At 40.5% G+C, this 19,312-nt stretch overlaps 1 protein-coding gene across 1 annotated transcript; it reads left to right on the top strand.

Annotated features, from left to right (window-relative positions):
• Nucleotides 1-2,326: 2,326 nt before the first annotated feature.
• Nucleotides 2,327-12,314, top strand: LOC134879716 (aldehyde dehydrogenase, dimeric NADP-preferring-like). Its single transcript, XM_063906203.1, has 10 exons — nt 2,327-2,540; nt 3,446-3,655; nt 3,728-3,959; nt 5,359-5,444; nt 6,689-6,897; nt 7,067-7,184; nt 7,268-7,409; nt 9,922-10,088; nt 10,174-10,273; nt 11,061-12,314. The coding sequence occupies exons 2-10, from the start codon at nt 3,500-3,502 to the stop codon at nt 11,378-11,380; spliced, it is 1,530 nt and encodes a 509-aa protein (XP_063762273.1). The 5' UTR covers nt 2,327-2,540; nt 3,446-3,499; the 3' UTR covers nt 11,381-12,314.
• The last annotated feature ends 6,998 nt before the right edge of the window (nt 12,315-19,312 follow it).

Below are 19,312 nucleotides of genomic sequence, written 5' to 3'. Positions count from 1 at the left end.
AAACAATCGTATCCATGCCATTGGCCCATTTGGCACCTGTACCCTTTGTGGCAGTTCTTCTCACACAGAGGCTTCTGAGAAGGACAGTTTGAAATGGACCTTGCCTTACTGCTAAACTGAAGAGCCCGCAAGTCATGCACAGTCGGGTCTCCAGCTTTTTTGCCTGGTCTGATGCTACAGAAGTAGGATCCATTCAGTTTCAGGAACTCATCGTGCTTGAGCACTTTCACATGGTAAGGTGATGGCCTGATTCTTGCAGTCTGGAATATAATGACATAGCCTCTTGGGGTGAAGATATCTGCAACTATTTTGCGTTTGTAGGTAGCTGTGCTTCTGCAGTAGTGTGAATCAACACTGGGCAGGTCCCTCAACCAGTTCTTAATGAAATCCTTGACATCAGGTTCAACCTTTGTCTGCTTGCCACTCTTAGGTCCAGATTTAGACGGTGCTGCTGCTTGTTTTTCAGGGTCGATGGAGTCATTCAGCCATTTTGTAATGGTTCTTTCAGGGAGACCAAATGTAGAGGAAAAAAGTGCCTTGCACACTTTAACACTTGTTCCATCTTCAAGCTTCAGTTGGTAGGACAATGATGAATTGCGTCGGGATGCCTCTGCAACTTTTTTTTGCTTTATGTTAACCTTTGTGACCAAAGTGGTGACGTATAACCGACGTTCTTCCCAGGTGTTCATTGCCCAAATCTTGTCAAATACCCACTGCCGCTGCTCTTCTGTAAGGACATGGCAGTCTCGAGTTGAGACTCGCTGACAGAACTTGGAGTTGCAGGGAGGACCCATAGCCTTTGCACTTATTTCTTTGCCACCTTTGCTCTTGTATGACATTCCTTTGAGATGTTTCTGCTTGGATTCATTTTGCTTCCATGTTCTTGGACTCAGGCGTTTATTTCTTTTCTTTTTGCCTGCATTGTTTAAATCAACATCCTCATCCTCATGCTGCTGTTCTAAAGTTGTTGCCACCATAGTTAGGCTGTCTTCATTTTCAGAGGACTCATCACAGGTTGGGGTATAGTCCGCATCTTGAATGACGTCATCACCATCATCATTTGATATCTCCTCTTCATGGTGTGGATGTGGATCATCCATGGGAGCTGATGCTGCATCATTATCAACATGCTGCATCATCTCTTTAATGAAGGTCTCATTGTCATCCTCAGTAGATGAGGACAGACTAGTGTCATCATTGTCAAGTGCATCTCCTACCAAAAAGGAAACAAAAATATTTAAACCCTTCAAAAATGTGTGATAATTCTGAGAAACATGAATTGCCTTGTGGTCAATTGTATTAAGCTACATCTAGGATTCACAAAATGGTTTGCAAGTTGCCTCTAGACACAGCAGAACAGGCATACTATAATACCAGTCAAATCATGTTATGATTACTCATATTATGTTTAACTGAAATTTTCATTAGTTAAAAGCACAACAGTGAAGAGGGTCCTTTGTGATTTTTTCTAGATTGTAGATTACAATACAGTATTGAAATCTTTCTTAATTAGATGATGTACTGTGGAGAAAATTAGACAAAAAACAATACTGTTTGTTCAAATATTGTTTGATAAGACATAAAAGAGTTAACAGAAAGCTTATCACTTGTAAAAGCCATAGATTCTGGAGCCTTTCCACTTTTTGTGCTTTTAGCTAATTCCTAGCTTTTTAGCTAGTTCCTAGCTTAACTGATTTTAACTAAAAAGACTAATAAAAACATGAAATATTATGCAATATTTATAGCTTAGCGTATATTATAGTAAACATCTTCACCTACCAATATGGGAAGAGCCCTGAATCATGGAAATAACTTCAGCATCTGTGTAGAATTGTCTTCTTCTTGTATCAGCCACCATCTTGAAAAGCTTGTAAAATTGCCTAAGTCACATTGTCTTGTGACTTAGGCAATTATACTAAAGGGATAGAATGGCATGATCTGTTTAACTGAGGATGTAGGCAATTTTACCAGAGGTGGCCAGCATCATGAGGAGATGATTTAGGCAAAAAAAATCATTTTTGTAAAGAAATGACTTAGGCAATTATTTTAAGAGGGTGACGATATCTATATAGATATTTTACATATTCTTTAAATAGGCTTTATAATTCACCCTTGTGACAACTTGTAATGTAGATAGCAATATTATAGTTTTTGGTTTGATAATATTTTAATTTATTTAATTATTTTTACAATTTAAGTGACCTACAGTACTTTCATGAATGCACTTAGTACTCCACTGTGTGTGTGTGTGTGTGTGTGTGTGTGTGTGTGTGTGTGTGTGTGTGTGTGTGTGTGTGTGTGTGTGTGTGTGTGTGTGTGTGTGTGTGATGTTATCTCGGGTCTCCCTGCTTGAAGCGGTTTGAATGGAGCAGTTACAGTGCATTGATCTCAGAGCAGCCTGTCACTGTGTACCGAGTCTCAGTCAGTGAGTCAGCCCGCAGTGTCGGACATCTGAACCGCTTTCAGGTCAGATCAGTGGCGGATTATCCAATTCATATTTCATAAAGAATACACTGGATGTGTATTGGACCTGCGCGTAGGTAAGTGTTTTTTTCTTTCTCTTTTTCTGAATCGAACGACTAAACGGATGAGATGATATGCGATACAGTCGCGTTTAGATCGCAGAGTTGACTTGTTGCACTGAAGTAAGACCATTAACATCCACAGGTTATATGTTCATGAACGATATTTACTATGTCATTTCTGCTCAGACTGAACTATAAAGAGTGCCTTTTAACACGGAGGTTTTTCAACGTTCTGCTAGCAAAAATATCAGATGCAGATCCAAGAAAATCGTCATAAAAGCAAAAAAAACTTTTCTTCACAAGAGGTTAAGATCTATTTACTTCGGTAGTGAACACAGGGAGAGACTCACATTGTAGACTGAAGCAAACAGGGCTATGAGGGTACACAGTGATGGAAAGTAACTAAGTACACAGTATAATATAGCCAACTTAAGTTCTCATTAGAGGTACTTGTACTTTCCTGAGTATTTTCATTGGTCTGCTCCACTACATTTTGGATCCAATGTTTTACTTTTTACTCTACTACATTTACAGATGTATTAACTTATTTTATACAATTCAGATTTAGACACATACTACTGAGGAAGAGCTGTAGAAATATGATTATTTCATAATGATTAAACCATCCAAAATGATACAGAAAATACATTGTCAGTACAATTGCTAGGAAGTCAACTCAGCCAAAGTTTGTTTGAGAGAAAAATACAATTTTAAAGGAATAAATCCATGATTTTTCTTTGTAGTATTTGAGGTAGGTACCTCTTTGTTTATTAGATAAGCAGATGTTTTCTCTGAGCCTCGAAATGTCTTTGTACAACCCTGCTGGATTTACAGTAAACTGAAGTTAAATCAGGACACTTTGACAGAAGATTGTGACTGGACACGGGCCTGTCACTGCTGTTTCTGTATTTTCCCAATAGACAGTCCTGCTGTGTGCAGTTCCAGAGGCTCTTTGCTGTGCTGCAGCTGTATGTATGGAGAGGCAGGCGGTGCAGCGGGCCAGAGAGGCCTTCCTGAGCGGGAGGGCCCGACTTGTGGAGTTCAGACTGCAGCAGCTCCACGGCCTGAAGAGGATGATCACTGAGAACGAGACGGAGATCTCTACGGCCCTGAAACAGGACATCAACAGGGTGAGTGGAGACAAAGCACACTGCTGCACATAACACAGTGTAACAATGCTAATGTGTGTGTGATTCCTACAGAGCCAGTATGACACACCGCTCTTGGAACTGATTGGCATTGAGTGTGAGATCAAGCTGGCTATAGAGAAAGTGGCAGAGTGGGCGGCTCCTCGGTCGGTGGAAAGGAACTTCCTCACCATATCAGATGAGGTTTACGTGCAGCCAGAGCCTCTGGGGGTGGTGCTCATCATCGGGGCCTGGAACTACCCCTGGGCCCTCACCCTCTTGCCCCTGGTGGGAGCAATCGCTGCTGGTAGGGAACCTTTCTGCTCCTGTATACCTCTCTAAAGCTTACCAATATTGGAAAGTATCCTAATTTACTCAAGTACTTTAAAGAGGCCCTATTATGCTCTTTGCTGGTTCCCTGTCCTGTAGTGTGTTATATAGGGTTCAGTGCATGTAAATGGTCTTCAAAGACTAAAATCCCAAAGTTCCCTCCAGAGGGAGTTTCTCTCCCACACTCCCCCTTGCCTGTAATACCTCTATTGGCCTTCTTTTTTTATTTCTGTTTTCTTACTTCCACTCATACTTCTCTTGGCTAGTGCTCCAACACATTGATCGTAATAGGCTAAAGGGTGGGACATCTTTAAGCAGTTGACCAATCACAGCAGAGCCCTCCAGCTAACTAATCAGTGCAGACTGGGCTCTGATTTCTGACAGAGGGTGCAAAGACCTTTTTGAACATTAAAACATGGAAACATATCAGAGTAGAGGCATAATACAAATATGAACCAGAATAGGGCCCCTTTAAGATAAATGCACAGCACTGATTTTTAAGGCCCTGCACATCCATCACCATGACAATCTTTGCTGTTTAGTCCTCTGCTCAAGTTGAAATGTGGCCATTGGATTTTATGAGGCCACCAAAGTCCATGCATTGATAAAAATAATAAAGGTGTAATTCTCACTTGCTTAGCTGTAACCAAATTATTAGGGGGGGTTATGAATTGTTTCCTTTTTGCTGTGGGAAGGTAGTGTGATTTTCAGTCTTTTTATTTTCTACGTTTCTCAGCGTTCCCTTGCAAGAGTAAGGTAGATCAGAAAAAAAGGGAATCAAATGAACGGCATTACCACTTTCTTTCGTAACACAACATCCTATAATAAAAATGTAGATGTGTCATATAGATCTTTAGTGCAATTCCAGAAGTCAAGGTTTGTCTCATGTTTTCCATTGATTAAATAACTGCATTTCTATAGTGAAAATAATATACTTGTTTAGCGTTATTTTTAAAGGAAAATGAGGAAAGAAATTACCTAAATTTAGCATATCAGAATCAGAATCAGAAAACCTTATATTAAAAAAAGTTATTATTTTTTATGTATTCCAGGAGAGATTGGGGATTCATTCTTTTATATAAACATAAAAAGTTCAATGTGTGAACAAACTGTGTAATACATATACCCCTATTTAAGGAATAATTATTAAATATTCAGTAACAGAAACACAAAAACAACAAAAACACTGCTAACTTTACTGCTAATGACTTAAAATATGCGTATGTCTGATAATCTTGCATTGTGCAGTTGATGTGTGAGAGAAAGTGAGGGTGTTGTGAGCGTCAGGTTGTCAGCATTCTCAGCCTCCTACTCTCCGCTCTGCGTCACTCAGTGATCTCATTCCATTCACAGAAACTCGTGCTTTCTCTCTACAGGCAACGCAGCTGTGGTGAAGCCGTCCGAGCTCAGCGAATGCTCGTCCCTCCTCCTCCGGGCTCTGCTGCCGCGCTATCTGGACAAGGTCTGAACACCCGCTGCTATTGTTACTGGAATAATGTTCAGGGCTGCTGTAACGTCAAAGCCTTGCACCAACACAGGACAGTGGACCACAGATATGTTGGACTCCCCCCATCCATTATCTTGAATGTGTCAGCAACTTGCTGGTCACTTTCATGCTTTTATAGTTTCATTACTTACCACGTGTAATAGGTATTTTAAACATGAAAACACATAAATACGTTGCATTTAAATAGCACTTTTCCAGTCTTTGGAAGCCCTCAAAAAAGTCAGCATTCATTCAGAAACTTACAGGTACCATCTGCTCAGTGAAACTAACATTCACACACATTTCAAACACCAGTGGTCATTTGGGAGCAATTTGGGGTCAAGAATCTTGTAGTGGCTAGGGATCAAACCACCAACCTGCCAATTGGTGAACTTCTATCTACCTCCTGAGCCAAGGCCACCCCACAAACAAGGAGAGCACCGCCAAGTCCAAATGCTCGCAATTGTGATGGTTATATACAAGACATTAAGAGCACTGATATAGCAGCCTGAAACTACTTGCTAGATAGAGGTAGATAAGGCTAAGTTTACCTAAGCAGAGAAAATAGATGCTCATCCTATCAAGCTTTTCTGTTCTTTGTCTCGGTAGCAGGGCCGGCAGTTGTGCATGTTAGTTTGTGTAAGTTTTAGTGTGAAGAGTATTGGATAGAGCGGATGAAAGTTCCTCAGTGGCGCATGAAGACAACAACGTCCTTACTGTAGATACCACAAGTCCTTGGATCATTATCATGATTTAAAAAGATTACACTCTGATTTAGAGACATCTCTTTCCCAATGGGAGTAAATGGATATAGGTCTATTGGGCCGACATGAAGGCCCGGACTCACACAGAAGTTGTGCTCAAGTACCCCCATGTGACCACTACAAAATTAGCTCGAACACCTGGCTCACTTCCTGGGGCTAGGTCTGTTAGCACTGAAGCTGTTGTGAGTACTGTTAGCACTGCTAACTTTCACCATTTTAGCTAAGCCACCTCTATGTTTGCTTGTAAAAGGCTATTCCTGGCTAAACGAGTTGTGGATAGCACCAACTTGAGCATTAATTTGTGTCTAGACCATGATTCAAACTGTTCAGCAATTCAATATGTTTGTCCATGGCTCATGCTACACCCTTCCTCTCAAAAGAATCAGGACTTTAATTTTTCTGTAATCCTGTAAAATATAGAATTATTTCTAATAACACTTTGCTGTTTATTTCCAGGATCTGTACCCGGTTATAACGGGTGGAGTGTCAGAGACCCAGGAGCTGCTGAGGCTCAGGTTTGACCACGTCTTCTACACAGGCAGCGGCAGTGTGGGTAAAAAAGTGATGGAGGCCGCGGCTCGCCACCTCACTCCAGTGACCCTGGAGCTGGGAGGGAAGAGCCCCTGCTACATCGACAAGAACTGTGACATCAGAGTCGCCTGCCGGTAACAAAACACTCACAGCACCAGTGGGCATACACAGAGCTGGAGGACGTGTCACCTACATTTAATTACATCAAAATTGTTTTATGCAACAAATAGACCCAGAAAAAATAGAATATGTCTTTAAATACTCTGAATTATCACTGCAATGCTTTGTTGTCTTCTTTGACAGTCGTATCACGTGGGGGAAGTTTGTGAACTGCGGTCAGACGTGCATCGCTCCAGACTTCATCCTGTGTGAACCGTGCATCCAGGGCCGAGTGGTAGAGTGCCTCCGATTAACTCTCCTGGTACCTTTCAACCCATCCGAGCTAACATCTCAATCTTACTGCTTAGTCTAGATTTTTTATCAAGATATTTTGATTTATCTCAGGAATTTTACGGAGCTGATCCCAAATGCTCGCCAGACTACGGCCGAATCATCAACACGCGTCATTTCAACAGAGTCATGGGTCTGATGGAGGGCTACACCCCTGTGATAGGGGGACAAAGTGATGCCTCACAGCGCTACATTGGTAGGTACATACTGCAAAGTAGTAAATGTACATGTTGAAAGAACACAGGTCCTGTTATAATTACAATTAGAACTACCAAAGTGTAGAAATACTCTGCTACAAGTACAAGGCCCTTTTAATCTTTTGGGGGTTTTCCCTTTTGTGTAAGTTACAAAGGTTTGTGTGCATGTAAATGGTCTGCAAAGGCTAAAATCCATGTGCTCCATACAGGGGGAGGTTCTCTCCCACACTCATTATGTAATACTCAAGCTTTTATTGGCCAGCTTTTCTACACATTAGAGTGATATGCTCAAGGGCGGTACTTTTCAGACACATCTTTCATGGTTTGACAAATCACAACAGCGGCGGCCAGCTAACCAATCAGAGCAGACTGGGCTCTGGTTTCAGACAGAGGGTGAAAAGAAGTGCCGCTGAACAGGCAGTATGAGGAAAATAAAGAGCTTTCTGAATATTAAAGTATGGAAAAATGTCACAGTAGAGGAACAAAATAAAATATGAACCAGTCAATGAGCAGAATATGTCTTCTTAAAGTAAAAGTAAAAAAGTATTACAATCTATATAGTCTTAAAGTATGAAAAGCAAAAGAACTCCTTATGCGGAATGACTTGTTTCAAAATAAAGTCAGACAATCTAATTTTTTATAAAACTAACTAAAGCTTTCAGATAAATGTAGTGGAGTAAAATATTTAACTTTGAATTTTATAGGAGTAGAGTAATAAAGTACAAATACTTTAAACTTGTACTTAAATACGGTACATATGTAGTTACCAGGGCTCCGAACCGGTTCAAGGAACGAAAACGAAAACCGAAAACGAACGGAATTTTACGAGGAACGGAAACGGAAACGAAAACGAAATGGTCTTCAACTGTTCCGGAACAGAATTGTTATTCTGAAATCCACAAAACCGGTTAATAACGTTTTTTTTCGTTCTCAAAACTTTTATAAAATTTCACAAAAGCATAGCCTTTGTCAGGGGAAAAAAAGACTACTTCCGGTTGAACGTTCACTTCGCTGCCCGCTAGGCTCAATGCAGGCTGCTGTCACGAATCACACCCCAGCGAGAGGCGATGCTTTTGAAGCTGAGCTATATAAAACATCAACAAAGGTAACTGAGTTTAATTAACCGAGTCCACAATAATAACGTTAACTTAGCAGTAACTCACTACAAGGTTACAAATATAAATATATAAATATAAAATCTATGTATTAGACATTTCTAGCAGCGAAAAAACGAATCAGCTACACTGTTAATGTGAGCTAACTAGCCAACATTAGCTATATAGCCAATTAGGACTTAATGTTAGCTGGCTAGTTTGGTTGTTACGGATTGAATGCTTACATTTATTTTGGCTTTTACGTGTTGTTTAGATGGGACGGAACCAGGAAAACCCGATGAGAAAACATTTCTCATTTAATGCGGCGTTAAATAGGAAATTGGAGGTATATTTGTCAGCAACAGACAGGCTACAACATGTTCGCTTATAAGCGGGGTTAGGAATTATTGAGCAAGCCTTTGAAGATCTCCATATGGATAAAACTTACAACCAGGTAAGGAGTTTCTAGCAGGAGAGGGGGAGAGCAGGGACGAATGAAACAGCGATTTCCTCGAGAACATATATGAAACATGTAGGCTATTCTGTCAGTAGCCTACATTCATCTTACCCGTCGTAGTTTTTTTGTGATCAAAAGTTGTTTTAGTTGTTTTATGCAGTAGGATGTTATGACCATACAGCAGATGAATCGTTACTTTAATAAATCCGAAAGTCTGAAATGTTAACGTTGTCAGTTTTACTGACAAAAAGGATTTAAGTGTCAGTATAGGAGGACACTCGACGAATGAAACACTTGTTTCAATCGTCACCCACGCCTTAATGCTGGATCAAAATAAAACAGGAGGATCCACTATAAATTCTGCAACAGGGCTCAAGTAAGTAGCCTAAAGTAATAATAATAGAATAAGTGAATTAGATTAAATATAGTCTTCAGAATGGTAGAAAAAAAGCTTAACAGAAATGTGGATCTCGCGCATTGGCGCACGTGTTTTATTCGTCCCGTCTCTCCCCCACTTATCCAGAAATGTTTTTGATAAGAAATTATTTATCATGGAATAGGCCTACAGGCTACAGTAAGCTATTTGGGATGGATAGCCCATCAGAATGTTTTTGGATGCCGCCGGTGATTTAGCCTATTATTTTTGGGCAGAGCTACGGTGTAAATCAAGGGCAAATACTAATGAGTAGCCTACGCCTATTCTAAGGTAAAGTCCACACACATAGACTTGATAGGCCCGCCAAACACTGCCGGAACGATAAGAACGAACGATATTTTACGTTCCGAACCGGTTCAGGAACGATATGTTGGTGGCGGAACGTAAGAACGAAAACGTTAAACATGCCTGAACCGTTCGGAACGGAACGATTGAAAAATAATTTCGTTTTCAAGCCCTGGTAGTTACCCTCCACCGCCATTAAAAACTATTTCTGTTTACCCAACATTGACTTCTGCATGCAGCACCTACAGTGCTGAAGGATGTGCCCCCCCACTCCCGGCTAATGCAGGATGAGATCTTTGGCCCCTTGTTGCCCATAGTGGCCGTGAGTGACATGGATGATGCCATCCGCTTCATCAACGAGAGAGAGAAGCCTCTGGCGCTCTACATCTTCTGCTCTGATAAGAAGGTGAGAGGAGACAGCAGAAGCGAGGAGATTCAAAACAGTACATGTATAATCTTCCTGATGTTTCTTCTCCTTCTGTCTCTTGAAGGCAGCGAAAAGGATGATTGAGGAGACCTCGAGTGGAGGAGTGGTGGTAAATGACGTTATGATGCACTACACGCTCAGCTCACTCCCGTTTGGTGGTGTTGGTAAGTCTGAATCAAAGGGCATTATTGTTGTGTTGTATATGTTTTCTCATGGGTGCAGTTCATGGCCAGATTTACCTGACAGGGGGGCCTCAGGGCAAAGCTTTTTTGTTGGGCACCCATTTCCCCTCTAGTGTTCTGATTTGGCAACTCAGTTGTGCTCCAAGTCTTGAGGCCACTTGTGCACAGTAAAACCTCAAAACGTGCTGACAGGCAATACAAATAAAGTTACAAAAAAAAAACATGCTGACAGGTAAACAGCTACTACCATGTCACCAGCTAATGAAGTTGTTGTAGCAGGCTAAGAAAACAACTGTAATTTAATAAAACATTAAGCACACAGAGAGCAACTGATCTGAGAGGACTTGGTAACTATCTGTCAGAGCCATTTCATCCTTTGTTCATATGAAATGGTGGTGTCCCATTAAGTGTTGCGTACATGTGTTTGCCTTTTCTACCCCTATACACATCGGCATTTTCTACAGTTATGATTACAGACTCTATACCTCTATTGTCAATAAAAGACAAAATGCACAACGAAATTGAAGTTAAAGATAAGTTATTTTGATCACCTCTGGAAAAATCGTGTATTAATAAATAAAGACACATCTGTATGTAGCGTTAGCATTGATGAGGGTAAGTACAAAGCAAGCTGGAGCTGCTAGATTGTAAATGAAACTAATGTTTGTATTCACACATATTTAGGATCTTTACAGATTCTTACCCAAATCGTGTTAAAGTTTCTCAATTGAAAAACAGATGACTGCATATTTGTTTGTGAACCCTCCAGGTCAGAGTGGAATGGGCCGTTACCATGGTAAACACAGCTTTGACCAGCTGAGCCACCAGAGGGCGTGCCTGGTCCGCTCTCTGGGCATGGAGAACGTCAACCTGTCCCGGTACCCTCCCCAGGACCGCCGGCGGGCGCGCAGGGTGCGGATGGCCCTCAAGTCCCCTCTGATCGACATGTCCAAGAGGACGTTCGTCTGGGCCGTCACCGCCACCGTCATCTGTTTCGGCTTGGCTGTCGCCCTGCTGGTCATCCTGCTCATAGCTGCGGGCCTCAACTGCACCTGCTGGTACTGGAGAGGCTTTTACAACTACTGGTGACTGTGTCTCGGTGTGGGGGGGGGGGGGGGGTCAACAGCAGTCAACATGTCCAGATTTCCTTTGGCAAAACACCATATCCCAAACTGCACCCACATTATGTCTACGGCGTTGAACTGTATGTCAGTTTCTTTGGATAAAAGCATCTGCTAAATGACATTGTTGTGTCTCGCTTGATTTCCCCTCCTTGGTTGTCCCTCCCCTTGACCTGATTAACTGCCCCGCCCTTATTGTTTACACCTGTGTTCACCTTGTGTATTTAAGCTGTGTTTGTCTCTGTGCCCAGGGCCAGATCGTTTTGAGTTTTCACCACGCTAGTGTGCGTTATGTTTAGACTTTTGTGACTATGGAATATTACCTCTAGTAAAAAACCTTTTTTTGGAAACTTTTTGTGTCGAGTCGTGCATTTGCTGGGGCTGCAGAAGAGAATGAGTCTGCATCTCCTGGGTAGAGAGAGCGAGAGAGAGAGCGAGACAGAGAGTTGATGAGTTGATTAGGCTGGGTGAGTGTCAGCTGGAGGCCTGAGAGAGACTTTGAGCAGAGTTTGGTTGTGTTTGGGGCACGGCTGATGTTCCTGAAGACGCTACCACCATAGTCATCAAGAAGCGGGGAGAAGATTGGAGCTGCAGTTTTTTTTTCCTCTTTCTTTTTGAGTTTAAACATAAAGGGAGTGTTTTCACATCGACTTCAGAGGAAGAGCTGCGGAGGACTACTTCACCATTCATCCCTCTCATCAGATAAGCTTATCAAGCCAACACAAAAACTGCGAGATGAACATTGATTTATTCATTTGTTTATTTTCAGAGCTCTTAATTGTTTGTTTTGTTTATTTCTCTTAAACAGTTGAATGACATTGCCTTTCACTGGGGTTAATGGGATCAAAGGAAATTCATTGTTGTGTGTTTGTTTAATAAATGCCAGCTGTATGTTAAACTGAGCAAGTGTTCATCTAGTTTTATTCTTCTACTCTTCCTTGAACTTATTAATTGTGCATTTATTTAGTAATATAACTATCTTTTAACATACTACAAATTAATGTTACATATTATTCATTTAATATGATCAACACTAAGGATCTTGAGTAACCTGTTGAGCCATTTTGTTTGTGTTTCGCCCGCTGTATGAGAGTGAAACATCTGATAAATATTAGTCGGTCGCATCATCTGCTTCTGATATAATGTATTGGATCAAATTTAGAAATGTCATCAAAGCAGTTAAACATTTTCTTATCCCTTTTCAAATAAACATGGTAAACTCCTGCTTGGCTTCAAAAGCAGACTGAAGAACAGCTAGAGTTGATGAACGTTAGAAATGGATAATGATCTCAGCCAAGATATTACAACAACAACAACAACGTCCATTAGTAAGAGTGTGAGATTGCTAAAACAATCTGACATTACAATCAAATAACCAACTTAATCTCACCCTAAAATTCCCACAGTGAACACAAGGGGTCACTTCCTGTACCTATTTTACACCAGAGAAAGACAACTGAGAAAATAAAGAGAAGATAACGTTTTTGAATTTGTTTAGTTATGTGAATAAACCTTAAATGTAGGTTGGATAATAATGAGTGTAAACTGATGTTTGGAAATAGTCCTGCTGTTAAATGTGGCCTCATTTAATCATTTCTTTGTTTCTACATGTTTGAGTAATAAGGGGAATATCTGTTACACAAACAATATATTTAGTGGTGCAAAGTATGTGTTTTTGTCCAAGCAGTTGGTAATGAACGGTTTCAGTATAAAAAAACAAACTGCATACTGTGTAGTAACTGTGTGTGGCGTCTAGATGGCGGCAGAGAGCTATATAAGGAATAAGAGGAATTTCATAACTTAATGTACCACCACAAAATAAGAAATTCAAAAAGATATCCTTTCAATGCTTAATAACAAAATGTAACGGTATAAAGTACAAAGATAAAGCGTACAAGTGTTTTGTGTTAAACATCTGCATTTGTGATATATTCAGGTATCCCAATGACAGTTATAACTCAGCATGGCAATAGCTATAAAGTGTTAGTCCCGTCGTTATTTGGCCAAAGTGCATCAATGGCCTTTAATGTCGTTCAATCTAGCGGCCCGTTAGCATCACGCTCTACCTGAGCCTGAGATGCTCTTCTAAGCTCTTCGCTGACAGATTTATCACTTAATAGGTCCAGGATATCCAGCTATTCAGCCTGTGATCCAGCAAAAGGAAGCAGCTGCCGTCTCAGCACCCTGCTTCAACCCTAACAGGCTCACTGCAGTCGTAGCGAGTTCCTGGAGGCCTAAATAACTGTTACATAACTGCAGAAGAGCTTCAGTGTTGACTGGGCCTGCACAATAAATCTGTTAGAACCACCAGTCCATTACCTCCATATGAAAAGAATGCACCACTTTTACAATTGCTGCTCTCCTTTCACTCTAAATGTGCTGTCTGGGAGTATGTGTGCTGCATGGTAACACAACAGGAATGCTATAAACCAAGAAGGGGTGGTGTAACTTTGGCAATCAATAGCCTGTAGTGTATATGAAGTACTCAGACTTTTAGATGGTTGGATTAAGACAATTGAGTCACTTATGTGTTCATAACATCTGGTGAATTTGGAGCTAATTTTAATAACTTGAATACTGCTGCTGAATATCTTGAGGCCTTATTATGCTTTTTGGGGGTTGTCTGTTTCCTGTTGTGTGTTATATAGGTTTTTGTGCATGTAAATGGTCTGCAAAGGCTAAAATCCCTGTGTTGCCTCCAGAGAGAGTTTCTCTCCCACAAACTCCTCCCTGTCTGGAACTCCTTTGTTTACTTTACTAACATAGTGACATCACTATGGAACACTTGCACTTCTATTGGCTAGCGTTCCAACACATTGTACGTGATAGGTTAAGGGGTAGGACATCTCTAAGCGGTTGACCAATCACAACAAAGTGAACCAATCTGGGCTCTGGTTTCAGACAAAGGTTGAAAAGAGGTGCTGCAGCACAGGCATTATGAGAAAAATAAGAGCTTTTCAAACAGGAAAGCATGGAAACATGTCACAGTAGAGACACAAAATACAAAATATAACAGAACATTTGCATAATAGGGCCCCTTTAAGGCTTATCATTGTGTCTATGTTTCTCTTTCAGGTAATGCAGCAATACTAAAGGTGTCCGAGGTCAGCGCTCACTCTTCCAAGGTCATGGAGGAACTTCTCCCTCAGTATCTAGACAAAGTGAGCCTCCTGTTTGTTTCTGTATGAATGATTTTACCTTTATCTTCATGTACCTTTTATCTAATGACTGCGTATCCTCTCCCTAGGATCTGTACCCAGTGGTTCTCGCAGGTCCCCTTTAACCTATAATAATATATATTATAGTAATCAGAATCTGTAAAGTAACTAATAACGGAAGATGTCAGATAAATGCAGTGTAGTAAGAAGTTTAATATTAGCTTGCAGCATGGAGTAGAAGTAGCATACAATGGAAATATTAAAGTTAAAGTACTGGTAGCTCCAAATGTTACATCAGAACAGTACTTTATTACATTATACCCCTTTCAATTTCAAATTATTTGACAAGCAGAACACCAGTGGAAGTTTCAGTTCAGAGGCCTAAAAGACAGAAGGAAGTGACACATCAGATCTTCCTGTCAGTAATTTGCATGGACGTATATAATCACAATGTGTGACTGGATCGGTTCTAATAAACGGAATGCCACTTTATTATTTTCAATTACAGGCCTCTATAGCTCAAGGCAGATGGTCCGTGCTGCTGCAGATATTACAGGTTTGAGATCATCAGGAAAGGTAACAATCACTATCAATCCTTTAGTGTACACACTGGAGTCAGAACCACACATAAAGAACATCCTTGGAGCCATCAGGTGAGAATGAACGTTTTATTTCCATTTCTACACGAGATGTCATTAGAAAGGCTTTGTCTTGTAAACATCACCCCTTTTCCTTATCTATTGTCAAAGATATGAACTTGGTTTTTAAATATCCTGGTCATGTTTAGCATTCACATGTTTTTAGAGGTCACAAGGTTATTATCTTTTGATCAAATCCAGTTCTTCTGCTGTTTTTCCAAGTAGTAGGATAAGTGGGTTTTTATTTTGAGGAATAAGAAAAATAGTTGTTAATAGTACTCTTATGGAAATTTCACAGTGCATGTAGTCTAGTTGTATTCCTAGATGAAGCTGACTGAAACAGGATAACATTTTATTGTCCACTTCATCAGGTTTGACAGGACTCCAGCTTCCTGACCTGTTGTGATATGTTCTGCAGATGACTCATGCACTGCAGGAGAAGCTTCTGAACACTGTGCCGTAGTTTCAGCGCGTTGTTACCGCTTGACTGTGAGGTTTACTTTTGCAGAGGCTTGCCCTCATTTGTCCTCTACACATAAACCAGTGTGCCAAAAAGCCTTCAGCCCCGGCAGCTGGCTGACTGATCTCTGCTGGCAGTCAGCTTTCCAAAAACTATTCCTCAGCCACACTGCGCCTTTGGAAAGAAGGATATCCTTTCACACACATAATTCACTCTGCTAATCATACAGGTTTAATGTAAAACATGTGAGGGACACCTTTGCTCCTATTTCAGCTCTTTTTGCTGACGTCTCATGAATGATGCAAAGATTACACCTTTGAAGATGAACCTTTGAAATCTTGACATCAATTTGAGAGGTGTGAAGGTGAACATATGTTTGCATGCATTTATAATGGCGTGCGTGCGTGCGTGCGTGCGTGCGTGCGTGCGTGCGTGCGTGCGTGTCTCCATCCAGCTACTTTCAGCTGGTTTGGAAGTGGAGTCTTTGGGTAGTGTGTCTGATTTTGATTAGGAGGTGATTTATATATATATATATATATAAAATATGTGTTGCATTGTTGGAGGAGCTCGGGAACTACGATTTTCATTGCCATAACTACACTGCAGCTTCTGTGCATATGACAATAAAAAGCCTTGAATCTTGACCATGAAAACGGAGAGGGCCTGATATAACACAGTCACTGACTAGAATAGCTCCTGCTCTGTTTCCATGGTGACCCTAATGCCCTCTGTTCATCAATAAGTCTGATTTTTCATTCAGGGACAGGCATGGCCTCCCTGGGGCAGCGGTGAGAAATGTAGGCTACATGAAGCTGCCGCTCCCCCATCCACTTTCCCTGATGGACTGTTGACCTCCAAAATATTTAATAACACAATATTGAAAGCATTTCGGGGGGTAAATGCCTGAAGCTCTACATACAGAAATGACAAAATGTATGGATGACTTAACATTCACAAAACAATGGAGCTTAATGTATGGAGTTGAATTGGGGTCTAAACCTGCAATGGCTCTCAATGCATTATGGTTTATAACCCAACAATGTTCATATAGTTATGATGATTATATCTGTGGTTGATCAGTTTGCATGTGCCTCCTTATGTTTTTTTTCATTGTTCATTCAAGTATTTAAGGACATTATGGCCTTATCAACCTTTTTATAGTTGATCATTATGCAATAATATAATACTTTTTTTTTTACCGTTAATTAAAACTGCATCATTTAGTTGGACATAACTGTAAAAATTCCCCAAAAAAGAAACCTACAAAAGTGTAGAGTGTATACTGTAAACCAGGGGTGCCCAACCAGTCGATCGCGGTCTACCAGTCGATCGCGGGCTGAGTTCCAGTCGATCGCGAGAAAATGTTGTGTGTAGGCTCTCCTCCTACTGTTGTGTAAAATAGGCCTACATTAAAACTTCCAACTTAAAACATCTTAAATAAGCACAATGAACTGCTGATCACGTGAAGCAGTGTGTAGATTTGTACAGCTGTAGTAAGGTAGATCAGGCATAATCAAAGAAAAAGTCTCACGCGCTTCTTTCTATCTGCGCGCGCATGGTATGGTTGCTAGGTTCTAACTAAGGACTCGGAAGGGCGCGAGAAGCCTGACTAGAGCGAGTGGATACTACCATGGCAGCAGAAGCTAAAACATCTAAAACTTATCATTTTCATTCAGAGTGGGAGGAGGATTATTTTTTCATATATTCCAATGCCAAGTCCATCTGTCTTATCTGCAATGCAAATGTGGCTTTACCAAAGAAAGGGAATTTGGAGCGGCATTTGAAGACGGTCCACAAGAGCTACGATACAAACTTCCCAGCTAAATCACCACTGCGCGCCCGAAAAGTCAAGGAATTGAAAACTCAGTTAGCAGCACAACAGTCCATTTTTACCAGGCCCAATACCACGAGTAAGGCTGCAACCATAGCTTCTTATCGTGTCTGTCGTGTTCTTGCAAAAGGAGAGAAATCTTTCAAGGATGGTGAGATTGTGAAAGAAGCGTTGATGGAAGCCGCAGATGCGCTTTTTGCCGATTTTAAAAATCGAAAGGAGATTGTGTCTGCTATTCAGGATGTGCAGCTATCAAGAAATTCTGTTACACGGTGATGCGAGGGAATGGCGGAGGATGTTGAACAGCAATTGAGGAATGATATTGACACGTGAGTGTTTTTCTCTGCAAGTCGATGAATCCACTGATGCTGTGGATGTGGCTCAGCTATGTGTGTTCATTAGAATGGTTTTCGACAATATGGGAATTCTGGAATCTAATGCAGAAAGATAAATACCTCAACCTCAGACAAACTGCAAAGAAGTTGGATCAACATATTTGTGTGAGTCTGCCTTTTCACATATGAAAATCATTAAGTCAAAATACAGATCCACCATGACTGATGACCACCTTGCGGCCTGCTTACGGCTGGCACTCAGCTCCTACTGTCCGGACTATGAGAGACTAGCTTCCTCCTCTCAGTGCCAGAAGTCCCACTAGGGTAGAGAACTACTTTTCCAACTTGAATTAGGCATTGTATTAATTGGGTTGTATATTGTGTTGTTACGGGCCAGTCCTAGGCCTACTTGTGCTTATTCTTTGCACGACGTACATTTACTTCAATAAATGTATTATTGTTTTTAAAAACTTGATCTTTGTGTCAGAGCATTGTGTTATTATATAGGTGCACAATTAATTGTGGCTACGCTATGGCTTTCGATATGGCTTGGTAGATCTCGACACACTATCAACTTTAAAAGTAGATTTGGTTCAAAAAAGGTTGGGCACCCCTGCTGTAAACGCTACATGAGGGTAAATGAAACAGGTGTCTATGGGAGTCAATTGAAAACACCATAAATCAACAATTGGAAAAGACACACCGATAAGGATTTACACACTATTTAACACGTGCATTGTTTTTGTAGCATTAAAACTTTTAAGATACAAATTAAATGTGTGAAAGCTGCAAAATATTTGTTTTAACAATGGATTTCTTATAGTACAGCTATAGTGATGAACCCACAATAGCCTACAGTTTTAGAGAGATTTCTAGCATTTTAAGCTCACTCTGTTAGTTTTAAGGGCTGCACAATGACTCAGACACTCACTAAAAAGACATTTCACACAGCAAATGAAAAAAATAGCATTTTTAATGAACTCTGGAGGACACAGTAGAGCATAAAAAGCCAGATATCTTAGTAAAGAGAAAATGAGCAAGTATATTTATCATACGAATGGAAACTCCAATTCAACGCTTGAGTTCACCATTTCATATTTATGAATAATATATATAATTATGTTTTGTCTTATGATGGCCTGAAAGATGTGAGGTAGGGAATAGGCAAAACAACTGTTATGTATTTTACGTCATAATAAATGCATTCATAAAATATTGGCCACCTTTGGCTTCCATGTAGACAGGTTTACACTGGAAGAAATTATTTAAGTAGAGTTGATGTACTTTTTCTAATGCTTTAAACAAATATTGTGTTTGTAATGAACAATGAAAAAGAACATTTTGAAAGTGTTATGAAAAAAAATGACTCTTTCCCCTTCAGATCATTTGTTTCACCCTCCAGTAAATCACAGCGTCCTGTAATCCTTGAATGACTTTCATTACTCAGGTGCCGTTGCTATGGTAACCATTCCCCCGAC

This window comes from Eleginops maclovinus, chromosome 18 (assembly GCF_036324505.1).
Source record: "Eleginops maclovinus isolate JMC-PN-2008 ecotype Puerto Natales chromosome 18, JC_Emac_rtc_rv5, whole genome shotgun sequence".
Lineage (NCBI taxonomy): Eukaryota > Metazoa > Chordata > Actinopteri > Perciformes > Eleginopidae > Eleginops > Eleginops maclovinus.
This window is presented reverse-complemented; position numbering and strand designations above follow the sequence as displayed.